General features: G+C 36.1%; 1 protein-coding gene across 2 annotated transcripts in view; it reads right to left on the reverse strand.

Annotated features, from left to right (window-relative positions):
• The window catches only part of LOC122844129 (F-actin-uncapping protein LRRC16A), a 30,288-nt gene that overhangs the window by 7,542 nt on the left and 1,248 nt on the right, over positions 1-21,498 (reverse strand). For both annotated transcript variants that reach the window (XM_044139321.1, XM_044139320.1), the window contains 24 exons: positions 18,019-18,116; positions 12,640-12,690; positions 7,124-7,183; positions 6,702-6,823; positions 6,049-6,146; positions 5,851-5,921; positions 5,400-5,473; positions 5,218-5,293; positions 5,015-5,103; positions 4,730-4,824; positions 3,907-3,993; positions 3,724-3,827; positions 3,537-3,614; positions 3,303-3,379; positions 2,693-2,797; positions 1,667-1,736; positions 1,466-1,547; positions 1,284-1,383; positions 1,156-1,210; positions 861-1,033; positions 575-643; positions 406-499; positions 233-331; positions 13-141 (listed from right to left, as the gene is read on the reverse strand). In XM_044139321.1, the coding sequence (XP_043995256.1) occupies positions 13-141; positions 233-331; positions 406-499; positions 575-643; positions 861-1,033; positions 1,156-1,210; positions 1,284-1,383; positions 1,466-1,547; positions 1,667-1,736; positions 2,693-2,797; positions 3,303-3,379; positions 3,537-3,614; positions 3,724-3,827; positions 3,907-3,993; positions 4,730-4,824; positions 5,015-5,103; positions 5,218-5,293; positions 5,400-5,473; positions 5,851-5,921; positions 6,049-6,146; positions 6,702-6,823; positions 7,124-7,183; positions 12,640-12,690; positions 18,019-18,116 (2,156 nt within the window). The remainder of the gene's footprint in view (positions 1-12; positions 142-232; positions 332-405; positions 500-574; positions 644-860; positions 1,034-1,155; positions 1,211-1,283; positions 1,384-1,465; positions 1,548-1,666; positions 1,737-2,692; positions 2,798-3,302; positions 3,380-3,536; positions 3,615-3,723; positions 3,828-3,906; positions 3,994-4,729; positions 4,825-5,014; positions 5,104-5,217; positions 5,294-5,399; positions 5,474-5,850; positions 5,922-6,048; positions 6,147-6,701; positions 6,824-7,123; positions 7,184-12,639; positions 12,691-18,018; positions 18,117-21,498) is intronic.

Consider the following 21,498-nt stretch of genomic DNA (forward strand, 5'->3'; position numbering starts at 1 on the left):
GTGTTTTCTTACAGTTTTGGAGTTCTTTGCATCCTTCATGAGGTTCTCTGCCAGCTTCATGTCATCTTGAACAGAGTTGGCCTCTGAGAACTTCAGAGAGTTAAGGTGATCCTGGACTCTCACACACATCATGTCCATCATCTGAATTGTAAACAAGTTTGAAGGTTAAGAAGAATTTCTTAAAACGAATCAAAGAACTGTTCAGATAGTGTATCTGTAATGCTGCGTCAACCTGCTGTGTGGTGGTGGTGACTATTCCCTGCTGCAGCCTGTATGCCTGCTCCTGGAGGTATTTACGCGTCTCGTGGTTTCTCAGCAGGTACTGCTCCATCTGGAGGAATCAAAGAAAAAGGAACATTTAGATTTTAAAACTTTACAAAACATAAGATGTAAATTAGCAGGAACCTTTAGTAAAGCGTCCTCCGTCTTATCTGGGTTGGCTTTCAGTGCCTGAGCAGCATCCATGATGGGAACAGGCATGAATCGAATTGTGTAGTTTCTAATTTTAAAGAGAACATAAGATTAATAGCAAGAAGAAACCTAAAACCTGGAAATGTAATAATGTTATTCTTACTTTTCCAAGGCAGCAGCTACATCCTGTAAACCCTGGGGGCTGAGGTTATTTCGGTCCCACACTAAGGTCCTGGAGAGCCACAAAAATAAAACAGACAGAATTAAGCCTAAAAAATGTTCTGTGATCAATGGATGTTGAAATTAATAAAAAGGCATTTCTTCTTCTTTAGAACCCCTTTCACTAAATTTTAACAGGCAAATACAGTTCCTGATTTTTCAAGATTCACATTGAAACACAATTTTCAAAGAAAATGAGTTTAGAAAATACGATTAGGATCCTTACTCACCTCAGCTTTGTGTTAATTTGGAGGGCTTTGGATAGTATTTTGGCCCCCATGTCTCCCATGGAGTTTCCACTGATGTCCAGCTTGATCAGAGAGGTGTTGCTGCCCAGAGCATTAAGGACGATGGACAGGTCAGCTTTCAGCTTGGAATCAGCGAGGGACAGTGAAGACAAAGGCTATCAAAAAAAAAAAAAAAAAAGAAATTAGGAAAAAATAAGATAACACCACGTAAATAAGTTCCACCACTATAAAATTGTCACCATGAGGGGAAAATGAAAAGCAACAATGTATCACTCACTGATTCTTCTTCTTGAATCATATGGACCAGGTTATCCAATACTTGAGCAACATTTCTGTGGTAAAAGCATAATTGTAAAAAGCTAATCCTGGGCTGCTATAAAGTAATTGTTTTTTGTGGCCACTTACTTGGATTTGATATTGTTAAAGTTTTTGCCCAACGAAAGGTGCCTGATGGAGCGGTTTTTGGCCAGCCACACAAGAAGGGTGGTGAGATCCATGTCCAAACCTAAACCGACAACAGAAGCATGGGCTTAAATCTGCAGAAGCACAGATCCCAAATGTGTGAGTGGAAGCTACAATGTTCTTACTGTTGTCTGAAATATCCAGACTGGAAATGTTTGGGATCTCAGCGATGCAACCCTCTAAAATCTGTGAGCCTCCCGAACGAAGCTGCAGGGAAATTCACTCTCTTTTTGTAAAACTTCTTCAGATTTGTGACTATTTTTGAATTCACTTATAGTATTTAAAAATAGGCTGCTAAAACGTGCTGAGGTCTGTGGTGGACTTACATCACAGCTGCTGAGATCCAGAGAAACATCACTGAGGTTTGGATTACAACCAAGGCCCAACAACAACGATCTACCAACAAAATCAGTTAGTAATGTCAGTGAAATATAGATTTAATTTGCAAAGATTATGATGACCCCTTTTTCTGCATCCATGTTTTTAATTAACACTACAAGAAAAGTTTTTTTAATTTCAAAGAGTGGTTTGGAGCACCTCAAAAATCTGCTTTTGTCAGAGTAAAATTTTTAAATTAAACCCTTCTAGTAGGAAAAATAAATAGCTTGATTATGGCTTTTAAGCAGTTTTCTTACCCAAATTGCATGTTCTTAAATTACTTTCTCCTTTGTGTGCAGAGAAAGGAGGAAGTGAATTTAAATCCCACAAAATCAAAAGTTTCTGAACTGCTTTTGTTACCAACTCTATCTGGGATTTTGATGCAATCAGATAAAAATTGTCCAATTTAAACTAACCAAATGCTACTAAAGAAGTAGCAATTGTATAATAAATATTGAAGCAAATGAAAGCAAGGTTTAAATTATCTTGGTTTTTTACAACTGAACCACTTAGACTGAAACCGAGTTTAATCTATTTTTGTCATTTGGCTGGTAGAAACAGATTGAGGAAGAAGACAAGAAAATGGGGGAAACAAAATCTTAAAAGCTGCATTTTTTTTACCAGGAGATGATATCTAAATGTTTATTCCTAAAAAGAGTGCCGTTAGCCATGGATAAACCTTACCTTTCTTTCCAACTAAAAATGTAAATATTGCCAAACCTTTTTTTATTGTTATAAAATGACAGCACTCTCAAGACAGAAATTTATTGTGTGTCTGACTGATTGCTCTAACTTAGTTCATACAAAATGCTGATATCTGTACAAGAAATGTTGCCCACTCCTGCTTATGCACAGCTTTTGAAGTGCTCCAGTGATTCTTTTAAGTAAGAGCCACTGACATCATATACTTCCTGCAAATTGGTCTGACATCAGGTTAGCTTGAAAAAGTTGAAACCAGTTTAAGCCATTCTTACTTCAGAGCGTCCAGTGGGAGTTTGGTTCCTGATAGACTAACAGACGTCAGAGCCTGAGCACTGCTGAAAAACTGCTTGAAGGTTGGAGGGATTTCTTTGCACTTCCTGTAGGAGTGACAAAAAAGAATTATGTTTTTCTACCAAAGGTGTTCAGATACACAGCAAATTCTGAGTATGTGCTCTGTTTAATAATTGGAAAGCATTTTCTTGGTTAATAAATACTGTATTTCATGGGCAACTAAGAATCTAGAATCTGAGAGAATATTTTATGCCTTTGCCTCTCTTTGTAACTAAAACCAGTGGTTCTTAATCTTACACCTTACCAGATAATGGCAACTGAGACCTGCTGCCAACTACAAGCTAATTTACACAAACACCGATAAACATATTATTATATGTTTTTAAAAAACATAGACACCCTCAGCAACTATCATTATTCCTTTTTTGTTCATTGTGCTTATGTCTTATGAGAAATACTGAATAGATAACTAATCAGTCATTGAAGCCAAACCTAGTTTGATTACTGGAGATCAGAATTCCACACTGAATTCCCTAAACTAGCTGTAAAGTTCTTGCATAATAGTTTCATAGTGTATATTCAGAGTCTGACCTGTGAGAGAAGACTGTTCTTGACATGTTGAGGATGGCAAGATGCTTCAAAGATCCTCCGCACAGAGATGCACACACCTGAAAAAAATACACAAAATAATGAAAAACAAATAAAGCAAAATACGGCAAAATCATAGATGTAAATCAGTGCATGTATGATATGACCACAAAACTCCAAAAGAAACTCAATAAAAGGATGTCTTAATTCGTAAGTTGCTATCTGAGCGGTTTTTACCAGCTCCAGGGAACAATCACTGTTTGACAGATCCAGAGTTTCAAGACAGTTTGGGTGACATAGGAAATTGTGCAAATTCTGCAAAGACAACACAGAGAACCACATTAAGTATAGAGAAGAGGAGTATTTTGTAAAGCCTGACAGTTTGGAATAAAGACAGATGTAAAGAGGAAATGGTGTTGCCTACCTGAAGGTCATCTCCTCTCAGGGAGTTCCCCGACAGGTCGAGGTGTGTGAGGGTGGAGGCGATGATGGAGTTGGCGCACAGTGCCTGACAGAGGCTGTTTACACCTGCAATTCAAACTTGTTGTCAAAAAAAAAAAAAGCTTGAGAACAGTAAAGTACTATTTTTTGATTTCTATGTACTCGCCTTTAGGAGACATGGAGGTCTTTGAGAGATTCAAGTTCTTTAGGCCCATGGGCAGTTTGGCTAGTTGAGAACTCAGAGCATAGAGACCTGATAGAAAGATTCAGACACCGGATTGTTTGCATTTAGGAAGTAAATCATGAATTTCAGAAAGTACCTTTGAAATTCACAGGTATTTTTTATTTTGTTATTTTTTTCTGTATCTAAAGTTTTGTACTTTATCTTGTACTTTTATTTTGCTTTCACCTTCGTTTAATAAACAATGACATAGTGGAATCTTCTGTGTCAGCTCAATTCGGTTTTTTATATCCCCTTGAGACACTTTACAAGACAAAGTGAGTCAAATTCATATCAAATTATACAGAAATATCTAATCAAATAAGTGAAACTCACATCAGTTAAATTTAATTCAAAGATATTTAAGTATGGTTATGTCAGAGGCAATTTGAATGATCTGAAAAGAGCACCTGGAAGATTAAAGTCATGTCAATAGGATAACAAAATAACATGCTCTGCTCATGACATTAACATGTCAAAAACTTTGGATGCTAAATGTTTGCTTATAAAATGTTGTATTTTTAAATGTAACTGTGGTGTAAAATACAAAGGAAATCTTCCTAACATAAAAAAATGCATCATTCTTTCAGGATTCTTTTTTTTCTGCTAAATTTCACAATAACTTTCTGACTGCTTGAACTCTAATTAGTCAAATAGGAAATGTCTACGTTTCAATGATAAATACATTACTCCTACATTCATGCCCTACCCTGTATAAACAGTAAAGAACATTGTTTGAGATGTGTGGGTGTGTATGGGTGGTTGTAACCTTTGTCCTCTAGGGAGTTGTTGCTCAGATTTAGTGTGTGCAGCGTGCAGGACGGGTTATGTGACAAAGCACCTGCAAGTTTCTGAGCAAAATCACTGAGGAAGAGACAAAACAGAGACAGAATGTCAGAATAACAGATTGACTTTAATACCTGTGAGTAGAAAACCTGAATGGATGCAACAACTCAACAAGCTCAACCAATGAGACCTGATAAATTATTAATCACTGTCTTAATCAAAATTTTTGTGTTAAAAATAGCTTATTATTGGACAATGGTAATCTGACCTTTTCAGTCCAGCATTGTCCAGAACCAATTCTTCTAGTCGACTGGATCGGGCAACAACTCTGAGGATCTGGTCACACACATCTGTAGGCTGGAAGACAGAAACACCAAACACAATGAGGGAAAAAAGTATATATTATTTAAACAATAAAATAGAAATATTTAAGTTACAAATGAAATGTGAAACAGAACTTCATGATGTTACCAGTTTGTAGTCTTTGGTTGATAGCTTGGTGAACCACTGGTTGTATTCCAGAACTGCAATGATTGCCAAAAGATCCCTGCAGGACACATATCAGAAAGTTCAAATAAATATCTACACCAGGTGGTGCAGCGTATGTGTGAATGTGGTGGCACTATAACTGAGATCAGATTAGAGTTTAAAACCTGTTTTCCAGATGAACAAAGTCCTGCAGGTTCAGTTCTCTAGTGTCCTGACTTAAATAGATTGTGTCAACATCCTGCAAAATGTAACAAAAACATGTGAGATAAAAAAAAAGAACAAAATACAACATAAAGAGTGCATATTGTCATAAAAGCAAAAACAGTAATGGTAAAAAGAAAATGGCATTAACCAGAAGCAGCTTCAGAAGATGTGCAAAGAGTCTGCAGGAGTAATTTCATTAGGTTTGAAAAGGGGTAAAAAAAACAAAAACATATATTTAACAGATATAAAACATGAAAAAAGTAAAAAAAATAAAAGCCCGTAAAATGCAGAAGAAAAGAAAAATAAATACAAACAAGCCAAACATTATTAAAACAACGTTGTCAAGAAAGGAACTTAAAAAGTTAAAAGGTTAAAGAAAATAAAAAAAGGAAGAAGTTTTTCCATACTGACCCACTGGACCTCCTCTCTGTACGGCAAACCCAAGTTGTCACACACACACCAGTACTGATGAGAAAAGCCACCTGGAGGAGACATCACAGCAATGTGTCAGTGATCAAATAAAAAAACATACATTGAAATCTGCCTAGACTGTTTATTTAGTTACTTATTATTTTATTTTTCTTGTCTTTTTTAGTTAAATTTATTTACCACAGGGTCCTAAGTCAGCTGAACACTGTTCGTTCCAGACGGCCTGCAGGGCTGTTAACCTCTCTGGAGGTTTCAAATTCAACTTCCTCATCAACTTCCTATTTTACAGAGAGAAAAAGGAGGAAATTGGAAAAATGTACCAAAAACATAAGTGAAATCAAGACATGAAGAGCCAAGTACATTCTTTTATACAGATAAAGTGTTTTAATAGATAACATTGCATTACATATACATTTTTACAACATATTTTTCATGTATGGTAATTTTATTCTCAAAATTCTATACAATTAAGGTTGTTTTCTAAAATTTCTGCTGGATACCTTTCTAAATATAACCATTAATTTACTGTAAAATAAACTGAAATAACATCTCAGTGTTTAAATACCAACTGAATTGTTAGTTGGAGCATCAAATATTTCGGTTACATAAAATACAATAAGTTTCATATTTTTTACTCAATTGCAAACAAAATTATTTTTTTTTTCTTATACAAAGCACTGTTGATAAAATATTGATAGGTAGTTTACAGATTCTTGATACCGTTAAAAGCTAAGCTCCTTAAATTTGAACAAAATTTATCATTTTATTCCTTATTTCTGTCTGAACATTTGAAACCTGTCAAAGTCTGAGGTTTGCTCCATGGTGGTACCTACACAGGTGAGCTGGCAGGACAGATCTGGTGAAGACAGTTGCCGATCTGAGCGATCACCTCATCCACCTCCTCCACTGAGCCCAGCCGGAAGCTCCAAGGCCCACGCTCATGCTCCAAAACCAACTGCAGGGGGCGACACACACAAAGAAACATGGCACAATGTTGCTTCGTTGTGATACAAAGAAGAGAATTAGCTGGTTCACACTTACGATTTTAAATTTATACACAGATTTTGACAGATGTGTGTACTAAGCTTGCACCCTATGTACATGGTTTAAGTAAAATTTCCTACCTCATATTATTTCTGGTGTATGATCACATAAAATACATCACTATGCATAACTTTCGGACTTTTGTCAATGTCATAAATATAATTTAAATCATAAACCTCTCTGATGTTAAAATAGTTTGTTATACTTGTACCTGAGTGGGCTTGTTGCTGCTGATTCCCTGAATATCCAAGTAGTTGAATGACTGCTCAACCTGAGATAAAAAACAGAATACTAAATATATAATTCTGTTATTCACATTAAACTAATTGCACTTTTTCCAAGTTTTGACAGAAAAAGCAAGAAAATTTGTGTTTTTGTCTCATAAATCTAAAAAAAATTTTTATAAAAAAAAACACCATCTCAAAATGAGGACAAATAAATTATAATAAAAAAAAACTATTTCACAGATTGGATGTCCATCAAAACAAATTCAAGTTGTAGAGCTGTAAATACTGTAGTAAATGTAAAAGCAGAGTGTGTTCCACAATAGCACAATAACATAAACATCCTTTTTTTTTGTTCCTTTGCTTCTGAGTCACCTATTCGCTTTATGGAGTCTTGGCTTAACAGATCAACGCACAAGAAAGAATGCACAAGGAAAGTTGACCTGAAGTGCATTATTCTGAGTAATTGAGCCTGAAGTTATATTTTAGTCCAAAAACAATAGGTAGGAAGCCTAAAGTTGGAACTGGTTTGCACATGTAATATGAGATAGATCCTAAATAAATATTTGCATTCTGAAAATCTTTTTTTGATCTAAGCTGTATTATGAAGACAATATTGTATTTCCAACTTTGTAGTTACAAGTTGGGGCAGGCCATTTCCTGCTTCATGCAGCAATGCCACCATGCACAAAGGCAACTCCATGATAACAGATATTACAGAACACCTCTTGCTCTGCCAACATCCCTGATAGGAGTTGGTGTGCCGGCTGTCAGCCAGACGACATCACTGCTGGACCTCGCTCACACTTGTGGCTGAAGTGGAGGAACATCTGGTGCAAAAGCCTGAGGCCAGGGGAATGGAGGCTGCTGTAAATACATTTTAACCCTGACTGGTATGAGCCGCTCAGTTACGTTCAGCTTAAATGTTCAAGTGTGTTTAGCTTACCAGAAAAAATCTGGTATGAAGACTAGAAGCTTTGGTAAATACCCTTATGTCTCACCAAGCTCCAGCTCGTTTTGGAAAAAAAAAGCATGCATCATGCTTTACTAAGACTAAAAATTACACATACTACTTATTTTGAACCTTTAATCTGTAACTTAAAATCACACCTGACTTTTTCTGTGCAGAACATAAGCACCTGTGTGTCTGACTGCATGATTCATATTTTCCAGGCTCAAATTGAAATAGAATCTTACAGTGAAAGGAGCAAATTAATTATCAAAAACAAAACTGTGGTTGAAAAAAAATCTTCCAATCAAAACAAAAGCTGCGAACAATCTGCAGAGCAAATGTCTGGGGGAAAAAACCAGACCCTCAGTTTTATTTTCCTATGAATTCAGAGGAGAAATGTGCTGTCTGCCATAGAGAGCAAGTGTAGTGCAATAAAAAGGTGGAAGAAACAAGAGCATAAATGGAAGAGAAACACCAGAATTTATTATAAAATCTGACAAATAATGGAGACACAAAATTTCTATTATAGTGTGAAACTGAAAGGGAATACCAGAGAAATAGATTTTAAAAAAACTTGTGCGCGAATGAAACAGGAAGAGGCAAAGAGGCAGTGTCCACTCCTCTGCTCTGTTTGCCAGCTGTTAAATTCCTCCATTGTCTCTTTTTTTCTCTCTCCCTCTGCTGGGACAGTACACACTCAGGAACAAACCACTCTCTGTTTCACTCACACACACAAAGTTAGACAAACCACTGACCCACTCTGGAACAACAGATCAGGGGTCAGCTGGCAGATCTCCACATCTCTGATTTGTACATTCTGTTTATAGGTTATTTACACACACTGATGTTTTTCAGCTGTGTCCTTTAACTGGTTTATCATACATAATTTTTAGAGATGGGTTGGGGGACAGGGGGTTATTGGGGTAAAGTTCTCATGAGCTATCAAGGTCTTAACAGAAGGAAACATGATTCAGCCTGATCTCAGTTTGAAGAAACAGGTAACAAACAAAACCATGGGGAAGTCAAAATAACAACTTCTCAAAACTAAATTCAGCTAAGAGAGAATAAAAACAATCTGAGATAGAAATATCCAAGCTGTTTATTTGAATCTTATATTCAATATTTTTATGTAGAAATTTATTATCATTATTCATTATCATTGGCTTTCTTCTTGCCACTTGACTTGTGGTGCCCTTTACAAATAGTTGTGTTGTCAATAGATTCTCCCAACTGAGCTGTGGCTCTCTGTAGCTCCTTCAGAGCTACCCTTGGCCTCTTACCTGATATTCAAGTCTGCTCTTTGGTCTTCTTCATAGTGTTTTTTTTTTTTTCAAAATTGTTCCTTAAAAATTTGAGACCTCCACAAAACATTTTTTTATTACTAAGATAGTTGTACTGTATTTACTAATTAGATAAATTATAGGTTTTTCAATACATTTTTTCTTATTTTCATAGAACATCCAATTGAATGGACAGAAATGTAAATTCATGTTACACTTTTCATATTTTCATATGTCAACTTTTGATTTTCATACAAAACTGAATGTTTGGCAACAAAACAACCAGAAATCTAACATCCTCACAATGAAACTTAGTACTGGCAGCAAAACTTGAGTAATTTGTCAAAGGAGAATGGGCAGAAATTAATCTAATTGTGAGAAGACACAGACTCATTCTGCAAAAGACTTTACTGGCAGCAAAATGTAAATCTTCAAATTATTGAACAAGAGGGGATGAGAGTGCACAAGAAAACAATTTTTTCAACTTTATTTTTATTAGTTGAACGTTTAAAAGTGTATATCCTTCACCTTTCACTTTACAACTATTTGGACTATCTCATAAAATTGCAATAAAACAAAAGTTTTTGACTAAAGTGTAACAAAATGTCAAAAGCTCAGAGAGGTCAAGGGCTTTGTATCCTCCCATTTATATCCATGTAATATTGATCACTGCTAAAACACTGCTGAGGACGAAGGACACACTACCATGTGGTAGTGAAATAGGATAATAGGGTCAAGAACATCTGAAGAAATACAAATTTTGTCCCATATTTCAGTCCCTTCTCATCTTAATCTGTCTGAGAATCCACATGATCTGCCAAGACAAGCCTGATTCACACAGACTCCACCCGGCAAACCACAGGATCTGATCCCAGAGTTTCAGTGCCAGACACCACGTAGGGCAGGCCTAGAAGTCCCACGACCATTCCATAATGGGTCAGAGTTGGGATTAAAGACACAGGCACAAGCATACTTATGCTAGTGTCTAAATGCTTTCTGCTAATTGATAGTAGGGCTGAAACGAGTAATTGGATGAATCAGTTATAGAAATAAATGTCAACTAATTTAATAATTGATTAAATGGAGAATATATACTCAAAGAAGGCAATTTTGCTGAAAGAACAACATACTCAGAGCAGTAAGCCAGACCAAATTCAAAATCTAAACATTTTGTATTTAAGATTAATAAACATTGTAAATATGTCCTACCCAAATCTCCACAAATGTGATAGTTTTAGCTTCACCTGGTTCAAATTCTGTAAAGAAATCTCCTTTTTACACATGTTTGAAGGACGTGCCAATACTTTTAGGGGGAACTGTACATCTGTTGGTCTGCAATGAATGTCACAGAGGCATGGGTTGAACTCAACCCACACTGCTTAGAATAAAAATAAAAATGTAACTTATGATCCTTCATAATGATTCAAATCTCATGATCTTTTGTTCCATGAAAATGACAGTTCAAATCCAATCCCAACCAGCTGACATCCTTCCTGAGTTTAAATTTGAGATTGTTTCTGCGTCAGACTTTCCCAACTATTTATAAAATTGTCCAGCTTGATTCACATACACATTAGTAATAACCTTCCCTGCGTAAAAAAAAATAAAACAATCGTAAGGTTACAAGTAGAATAGAGGGCTGAGAACAAGGAAACAGCCTAAGTAATTTAAGAACAAGACTAAACTATGATTTTGACTTCCCTTGTAATAAATCAACAATGGTATGGTTTGTAATTTTTAGAACTGTTTATCAAATCCAAATAGGGAAGTACACCACACCAGGCTTCAGAATATAATAGTTTGGCTTTTGAGATTTCTAGACACATGTATATGTAGTTTTGCCTTCTACACTTTCAAAATATGAATGTTGGTCATGTCTTGTTTTTTGTCTTTTTTTAAGAAGTAAAAATATACTGTTTAGACAGATATTTTGATTTTATGAGAAAAAGTATTCTGTTACATCCTGTAAATATTATTACTTTTCTTAACTCTTAAAGTCATTCCACAGTGTTTTTCTCTCTAAATAAGCTCTGCCATTCGGGTTTGAACTTTTCTTCCTGTCACTGTTTTCCTTTCCCACAGGCTGTGTTCTCACAGCTGCATGGTGGGTAACACTATCAAATATCTCCATATGGAGGGACCTGTTCTCATCTGGCAACAGGGACAAAGAGACTGAACATGAGAGAAAAGGAGACTGAAAGGGAAAAAGAGATTGTACCATTTTAGAAATGTTCAGATAAACAGAGATCAGACAAGAGGAAGTGGAAAAGAATTATGATTCAATATAGCGCTATACAGTTTGGTGCACACAGTGGAACTTGTAATGTAATATTGTTATTTTAAGTATAAGGAACCATCATATTTTTAGCAAGTTCAGATTTTAAAGTAGCCGTGTTTTCTAGATGTCACTGGTGTATTACAATGTGCAGAAATATTTATTTTGAGGTAGTCTGACATTGATGGTTGGACATTTGTGTCATTTATATATGAATTTAATGGTCTGAACAGATGAAAATGCCTTCAACACATCCTTAAATTGTATCTGAGATGATATTCTGCAAATCCACAATTTTCTTCCTGATTTTCCTTTTGTGATTTCTTCTGATTTTTTAATGAAGTCATATAAGGGCACAATATATTTGCGATGCTACATCCATAGGTGGGACTACATTTAATTCTCCTTTGCTTAATGTGGTGTGGCTTGTTCTTTTTTTGTTTTGTTTTGTTTATTTGGATCCCCAAAATCGCTGTCTTTGGCTTCCTGGGGACCACATCATAAGTAAAATATTAATTACAAAAACAGCTACACAAACTTGATATAACATAAATAACATAGCTTATATATATTAAGCTATGTATAATTACGGATCATAAATGTACAATTATAACACATTATGTGATAAAATAATTAAACAAGGCTCTTTTAAAAGCTCTAGTATTTGAAATGTAGTATTTGAAACATTTGGTTCCAAATGTTTATTTGTAGAACAAATTATTTAAAGTAAATAATTTAAACATTACACAAATAAAGCCATTTTGCAGATTAACCAGCTGCTTTGTTGCCCACCTGTTGATGTTTTGCAGGTACCATAACTACTAGAGTTTTTATAGGTACCTACAACAGCTCAGCATGTCAGTGTGACACAATGAATAAACATATAAATACTGCAGAGAAAGAAAAAATAAAACCATTGACTTAAACTTATTCTAAACAAAACCAAGTGGATGTATTAAAATAAGTTCTTATACTTGTAGAGAAAGTTCAACTAACCTTAGAAGGCACTCGTGCTGTCAGCAGATAGGCTCGATGTGATGCCAACGCCTGCAGAAAGAGACAGAGATGTTAAAAAAAAGGAGAGGAGTTTGGTTTACAATTGTTAGAAATTTGCTTTAATGTTTTACAATTAGATCATGGAAAAATAAAACTACAATCCATCATCATTTAAGGAATATCCACAACAGATAAAGAAAAATAAACAAGACTATAAGACATTATTATAATGTCCTATCATTTAAACTGTGGCTTAAAAAAAGTAGAAATTTGTATTGTTTTATTTTATCCAATGCACATTCATGAGTTCTTACATATTTGCAAAGGCCAAGGTCAGAGGAAAAGTGAAGAAAATGACAACTAAAATAAAAGGGCAGAAAATAAATCTGCTCACTTTCAGCCCACACATAGCCAGATAATTTCCTCCTAAGGTTACATACCAACACGTTAGCATTTTTCCCTTTGCAGAGAGCTGCAAAGTGTGTTGGCCTCTTAAGAGGGTTTTTAACGGAGTGTGATAATAATATATATTATCTGAAACTATGTGTTTAACCACAGAGTGAGTGCATATTGTGGCTTCCCACTCAGCAAACACTACGAAGTTTCATGCTGACAAAATTAGCAACTTATCTTTATCCAAAATGTCTGACATTTTTCACGAATTATTTTTGAATTGTGCAAGTTAATAGCCATTTTGACATTTTCTCTGTAACGATGTTGAAAGAAAATAATAGGGGGGAATCCATGCTAAGTCAGCCATGGCTGACAGGAGGCTAGGCCAGCTGTGGCATTTACAGTAACCCATTAGGGTCACATCTGCTTAAGTCCAATTTCCAGCAAATAAAATAGTGATTCCTCAGACAGGCACTCTTTCAGATAATGGTCTGTGATAGTGGTTAACCTTAAGAAGCCTAAAAATATATGCGTTCAGGTGTTTTGCAGATGAGAGAATAGTAGTGTTGTGAGTTAGGATTCCAATGAATTCAAGCTGCCAGACCAAATAATAGGACAGGGAGAGTCAGGGCTAGAGCTCACAGAAATCAATGCCTCAAGTCTGTTTTGTTAAAGAAAGCCCAACAGAAAAAAACCCCAAAGCAACTAAAGGCTAAAAGTATAATTTTAAAAGCATTTAAAAACTGTTTTTTGCTTTGTTTCAAACTGTTATCTTTTAAATCACCCATGATTTAGACTCCCTGAAAGTCTCAGTTTTTCCAGAGGACATCAACAAATTTTTCCACTGATGTTTAATACAATCCTTCTCTCTCCCTTCAAAGGAGCAACTCTGTTAAGGTAAATTTAAGGTTAACGCTGGCAAACAAATCATTTAAGCTTTGAAATGTTCTCAAATAAAAATACACATAATTGTGTTTAAATATAACAGACCAAATTGTTCATAGTAATAAATCACAAAGTTGTATGCGATCCTTGCCCCAACACTTTGCTAGTATTTAAATTACAGCAGGTAATCACAAAAGATACAAAGCTTTGTTAAAAATGCATATATGTGTGGTGTACAAAAAATAAGACTAACACATTTTTTAATTCACCTTTAACAAATATTTTTTAGAAGCACTTCTAGGATTTAGGCTTTATTGCTGACTGTCAGTGCACTACATCTTGACTTTGCAATATTTGCACACTCTGCTAAATCCATGAGAAGGGGAGGACCTCACTTGTCCACAGGCATCTTTAAGTGACTCCACAGATTTTTGGGCAGATTTTGTTTTTAACTCTCGATATGCACTTCCAAAACTTCAGTTTTAGTCCTACAAAGTAATTCCTGTACTTGATAGACCTGCTCTTTCTCTTAAGCTCCTCAGAAGACTCCTGAAAGTCAAAATGGTATTTGGAAATGTTCAGAACTCCATCCACATTGACAAATCCCCTAGATTTTTTTTTTTTTTTTCTGAATGTGTGCCTGTGTTGTTTTAGTGTCCAATTCACATTTTGTAATTCCAGCAAAGTTCACGTTTGGATTCATCAGACTTTAATGCATTCTCCCACAAGATTTTTGGGATGTTCTAGCCTGCAGTTTTTCTTTAAAAGAAAAATGCTCCTGTCTTACATGTCTACTCCTTAGTCCAGAAAAAGTTGCAAACAGAACACAACCAATACTTAGCAGGAAATTATGCAGTGTTGCTACTTGGCTGTCTCCTTCAACAGTTTCTGTTTTTTCCATTTATCAGTTTTAGAGAAATGTTTCTTCTGCTTTTGAGGCTTGTATGTTAGAACATCAACAACAGACCAATTTGTTACACTGGTTAAAAAACTGAAACTAATTTCAAATGGAATCAGAAAATTCCCAAAGATGCATGAAGTACTCTAAAATTTCCTGGAAGGCTGCTCTGATCGGATTGATAAAACACAATTCACCAACACCCACGGAGGAAATAGCTCTCCAATTTATCACTGAATGTGGAAAGTTGACATTGAACCTCAAGTAACTTTCATTTTGTTGCTTTTTACCATCCCTGTAGACTGTGGGAATTTTGTTTTCAAGAGAAATTCAAGTGTAACTTATTTGAAAAGATTACTTGGACCACTGAGTAACAGTTTATGCATTTCTCTTGAAAGAAGCTTTTTACTTTCTCTTGGTTTAGGATATACTATCAAAAATACTCAAAGTAAGTGTGATACCCCATTCCATATATTACAGCACATTTATTGTAAACTTTCTCCTGAGTGATACTTTAAATGCCATCCTTTTGCAATCTCTGCAAACTGCTTCTAAAAGATACAAAGAAGCAAATGGCAAGAAAATAATATATGTAATTCATTTTTTGAAACCCAGATCCCAAAATACACAAAGGTGAACAATGTGTTCAAAATAATTTGATACAACATTCTTCACACAATCATTAACCAAAAAAGGAGGTAGTTGAAGCACAAGAGGCCTGCTCAGGCAGCTGAACTTTATTTCAGTTTCAACAGTCTCTATAGTTAGTGGCAGGGGTGAATTAAGAAAAATGGTGTTGGTTTAAGGTTGTGCAGATTTAAAGCACAAGGTTACTGCATCTCTTTGGGTTCTACACTCTCTCCACTAGTAATTGAAATATTAGTTACACTGGTTTATTGTTTTCTCCTCAGCTCAATTGTACACCTGGAAAACACTTTTGTTTAGCAGAATCTCTTATTTAACATTGCTGAAATATTGTACTTTAACAATGTTGGAGCCTTTCGAGAGGCATAATATATTCTGTTACTGCTGAGCCATGATGCCTTTAGTAGCAAAATCTGATCATGCTTGAGCTTGCATCAGCATTTAGGGGGGAAAAAATGACTTACCATCACTGGTTTTACATTTCTCCAATTGAAATGATACATTACTTTTCTGTGCTTGCCCCAATGTTTCCTTGCTATTGATTTCTAAAACTAAACAATTTATGTACTAATATATAATGCAACATTATAAGTGATTTAGTTTAATTGAATGCACTACTTCCTGGGTTTTTAATGCTAGAAGCTACAGCTGTGGAATGTAGCATGAGTGTGTGTCCCAACACCCTGTGGCTCTGAGTGGGCTGCTCTAGTCAAGTCCTGACAGGAGCTGCAAAGCTTTGGTATGTGGACAATGAAATAATGTGCTAAACCTATTGAAACTTCAAAAATAAATTTTACTTGTACTTCTTTGGATAAAAACAAAAGAAAAAATGGTGTAACTTACCAGATGCATGCATTATTTAAGTTTTCTGAAATATCCATATATTTCTTTAGAAATTAATCAACATGCCTGCAGCTACATAAAACCAAATATCCTGCCAAAATAGTACCCAGACTCCACCACTGTGGGACTCTCTGCTGTGCTCACCGAGTTCTAACAATCCTTAGAATCTGCAACTGAACAACCTTGAGAAGTCAGATAAGAATTGCACTTGAACACTCACTTTACTCCAAGTTTCCTCTGTCTGTTTTTAGATTCCTTTATGAAAGAATAAAAGAACAAAAAAACACAGATCTAGGATCTGGAGTTCAGAAAGCAGCTGCAATAACTAAAACCCTCTGTGCATAAAATGTTTTATACCTTTGATCTGAAGCTGGCACAGAGATTCTGGACACAACTACTTTAATCAAAGCAAAGTCGGTCTTAATGGTGCTTTAATCAAAGTGACAACAGTGTTGAAGAGTTCTTTTCATGTTTCACTATGAGCATTAGAATAACTTTTAAACACAAACAGATAGAACCGTATTTGGTCTGAACAATTAGCCACTGGAGTCTTTTCTCCAAGCCGGTAATAATACCACTAGTAAACTCAAACAGTTTGCTCACTAATAAAGTGCTGATCTTCCTGTTTGGTGTCGGTGAAAGATCAGAGAAGTTCTTTCAACAGTTTAACAAGAAAAACCATTTTACACAGAAAAAGCAAAGTATTGCATATCGGGGAAAAAATGACACAACATGGAGTCTCTGACCACAGCAATCTTAAAAGAGTGGTGTCCAAACTTTTTATCACATAGGACAAAATTGTCAAATCTAATGCCTGCAGCTACATAAAACCAAATATGTAGCTGCAGGCTACCAAATACATGGATATTAACAATCCATGTTAATATCTAACATGGATTAAATAGATATTAAGAAACACAATATCTATTGTGTTTTTTTTTTTGGATGAATAAAGTAGTACAATTTTTTTGTAGGAAAGGGATGTGAAAATGATTATAGACTCAAAAATAGTTTTACATGTTTGCCATTTTAAAGAAAGGAAAGAATTTTTCAAATGCTCTCAATAGAAAATAAACAAAGTGTCTATTCCATGTCTATTATCTAGTTCCGATTTGACAATTCCAATACTTAAGATTTAAAAAATATATATTGATGATTAAATGCTTCTAAGACTGAAACAGACATTTTATTTTAATATCACATAGGGATCTTGAATGCACACTTCAGGATAATTGGTCAGTCATAGTCTAAGCCAGTGGTCCCCAACCACCGGCCCGTGGACCAATTGGTACCGGGCCGCGGAACAAATAATTAAATATGCCCGTTCTATGTATTGAGTCTGGAGGAGCTTTTATTTTGAAAATCCTAAACCAGATGCTGTCGGTTACGTCTTGCGCGCCAACATGCAGCAGAATGAGTAATGAGTGATCCGCTGTACTAAAAAGGTTGGGGACCACTGGTCTAAGCCATCAAATGATATTGTATTTGTTCTTCCATATTAAACATCATCACTGAAAATTCACATAGTGCCATCAGGTTTTCACCCAATCTTACAATAAATAACTGAACTCGGTAAGAAGTACATCTCCTGTCTTATGAAGTGTATGGTTTGGTTTTAGCATTTCCCTACCCAGACTTGTTGATTATTATTGTCTGAGTGTACTGACATCACTTACACAAGAATTACTACAGAAATCTGAGCAGCTCTCACTTACCAGAACTCTGTTCTCCACCTTGTCACCTTTGACCTCCAGCTGGACTTTACGCCTCAGGGCAAGTTTCACCCTTCGGCCCACCGCCTCCCGCACACTCTCTACAGCACACGGTAGAAAAGGGACAAGAAAGACCAATTAACACAATGACAGCCACAGGAAGGTCACATTACAACTAATTACACAATGGTGATGGGTGGAAGTGGATGGAGGAGGGTTGATGTCACAGCCTGAAGAACTGGTCGCTGGATATTCTTGTAGTATTTAACACAGGCTGAGCCATAAAAGCATGCCTCAAGCTATTGGGAGGTATTTAAAGTGAATCCGATTTCCTCTTAAACCAGGATTCCAACATAAGACTTAAAATGATGATTTTATGATGTTTATTTTTCTAAGCTTTTCAGCTCTATTCTCAGAGTGCTAACTTTTTATGATCTCATTCTTTAGTCACTTTTACATCTGTTTGTTTAGCTGCTCCCCGCTCTATCCCTCAAATGTTGTCATATTCAGACGCTTCCTACAAAACAACAAGATCAATAATAAGCCTTTGGGTTTTTTATGTTAATAAAATAGTGTACTGAAACACAAACCAAATGCAGAGGCAAGAGGGTGTCTTTGTGGGGCAAAAATGATAGTGAGTTTTGCAGTGCAGACACACAGTCAGCAAATATAGAGAGTAGAAAAACATCCTCCTACTTAGAGATCAGTAGGGCCAATTTCCTTTTAATTTGATTTGTCTAGTTGTTTAAACAACTAAAACATAAAACACAGCTTTCATTCCAAACAGCCTTGCGTTTTCAAGGAAATTGGTCCAAAGAAAACTATTTTAACAATTCTTGAGTTGAGGTATGGAAGAGTGGGGAAACTTTGTTTCTGACCCAACGGAAAAAAGATCTGAGGACAGATGGGACCGAGAGAGAGAGAGGGGGAGGGTAAAAATTGTAGGCAGCATTAAAATTGTCAGCTAGAGAGCAACAGAGGAAGAATAAGAAAGATGATGCAGGAAAAAAGAGAAAATCAACAGACAAAGGGGTGAAGAGCAGACAAAATGTGGTATGGTTCAAGTGGAATGTGTGTTGTGAGAATAATGAGGCAGGAGAACTTGGGCCCGCCTTCATGACATCATGCCGAACTCCTCCTCTCCTAAGCCAGACACATGATTAGGTCATGTGGAGGATGAAAACATTACAGCATGAAGGAGCGTAGAGGCTGATCAGAAACACATGGGCATGTCTTCTAATATGAGGAGCCATGTTTATGACAATCTGTGAAAAAGTTCAGTGTTTGCTCTCAAATGCATCAAGCTACTTCTCAAGAGAGTCAAATAATAAGAAACATTTTCAAGTTTCTTAAGATAAATTTAATACCTAGTAGCAGAATAACTCTGAGACCACTATGATGACCCAACCCAGGGTTAAAACACAGAACATGGTGTTGCAGTATTACTGCTTAATTGGATTCAAGTTGAACCCATGCAAAAAAAATCATAATTACCCATTTATGTTTCTATACAAACAGGTATCAAAGTGTGCCCTTCAATGGTCGGTTAGAGTTATGGAATCAATAGAGGACGAACAGTGCTGATGTAAAGATCAACATCCTCCGTCATGCATTGTTCTGTTTACACTTAACATTTGTCAAAGATCTGTTGACTAACCCTGACAATATTATTCATTTTGCCATTTTACAACTATGAGGGGGCTGCACAGTGGCACAGTTGGTAGAGCTGTTGCCTTGCAGCAAGAAGGTCCTGGGTTCGATTCCCGGTCCGGGGTCTTTCTATATGGAGTTTGCATGTTCTCCCTGTGCATGCGTGGGTTCTCTCCGGGTTCTCCGGCTTCCTCCCACAGTCCAAAAACATGACTGTCAGGTTAATTGGTTTCTCTAAATTCTCCCTAGGTGTGAGTGTGTGTGTGAGTGTGTTGTTTGTCTTGTCTGTCTTTGTGTTGCCCTGCGACAGACTGGCGACCTGTCCAGGGTGAACCCCGCCTCTCGCCCGGGACGCAGCTGGAGATAGGCACCAGCAACCCTCCCAACCCCATTTAGGGAAGAAGGGTGTAAAGAAAATGGATGGATGGATGGATGGATGGATGGACAGACAACTATGAGGTTTAATCTTCCTTTCTGGAATGTTATTTTATTGATCAAGATCAAAAGAAAGCAGAAGCAAAAGTAGATTCAACAGGTCATTGATTTTATTTTTTATTTTTTTGGAATGAAGAAAATGCAAAACATCTGTCCAAATGTTGAGTTTAAGCAATCCTTTGAGTTTGTGACATATGGCAACAGTAATATCCCAATGAGGATTGCTATATTGTGGAGCTCTAGTATAGATCAGGGCATGTGTCAGCATAGATGATAGTGTAGACATACACAAGAAAAAACTTGCAGCTGTAACTGCACTGGAAATTGATTCTACAAAGTACTGACATCATGGGTCCTAAATACAAATCACTCTTATGTCCTACTTTGAGTAGACCAATCAAATAAAATCCCAATAAGCAGCATTGAAGTTTGCTGTACTTAGTTGTATTATGTCAAATGTGAAAACCTTCAAGGGATAGAGGAGTAGGATTCACCGATTTATCGGCCAACTGATTTATCAGCACCAATCTCATTCATTGATTGGCCAATACTTACACATGAAGCTGATCGTGTCTACCTCAGCAAAGCTCTAAAAATAAACAACTATCCTCCTTTGCTCTCCCATGAGAGAGGTTTGACTGATAGACTGGCCCACCAGGTCATGTTTATACATTTAGTAAACTATTGCCAACTCAGCAACTTTCTTGTTTTGCAGAAGAAAGTTGGATTTCAGAAAGAAACATTTCAGATAAAAAAAAAAGGTTTTTGCCAAAATCTGAATTAGAATATCGTATTTCAAAAGATTGGTGGTCAACCAGAAAATCCGAGCACCCTTAGATAGGAGTATTGTTACAAGGCATAACTGTATGTAATTCTAGCATGTGCGAAGTTTCTGCGGTTTTCTGTCAAACTTGAGGAAAAACTTAAGGGAAAATATGTATATATGTGAGAAGTCCAATTTAGTGAGAAGGATTTAGGTCTGTATACCAAGACCTACTTTCTTCAATTCCCTTATTGCTTAAATGTTTTATTAGATCAGAATTGCAGCACAAAAATTGCAAATTTGATTAGTTGCTTATGTCAGCTTTTAATTACTGATGATAAGCAGCGACAGGCCATTCTGACCTATTCCACTGGTAACAAAAAGATCTATTCATCACTCCATCCAGAGAAATACAGTGTGAGCTGTAGACAGCATAACAGACAGCACGGGGTCATGAGTCAGCTTCACAGATTTAGTTTCATAATAACCGCCATATGGATGAAATAGATGCATACACTGTATCCTAAGAGCATCTGGACACAAGGTTTCAATTTTGCAACTAGAAAAAAACTTTGATATTTTAAAAGCATTTGTTTTATCTATCAAAATGGGTATTGATTTAGTATCTGTGTCAC

Source organism: Gambusia affinis, linkage group LG14 (genome assembly GCF_019740435.1).
Source record: "Gambusia affinis linkage group LG14, SWU_Gaff_1.0, whole genome shotgun sequence".
Taxonomy (NCBI): Eukaryota; Metazoa; Chordata; class Actinopteri; order Cyprinodontiformes; family Poeciliidae; genus Gambusia; species Gambusia affinis.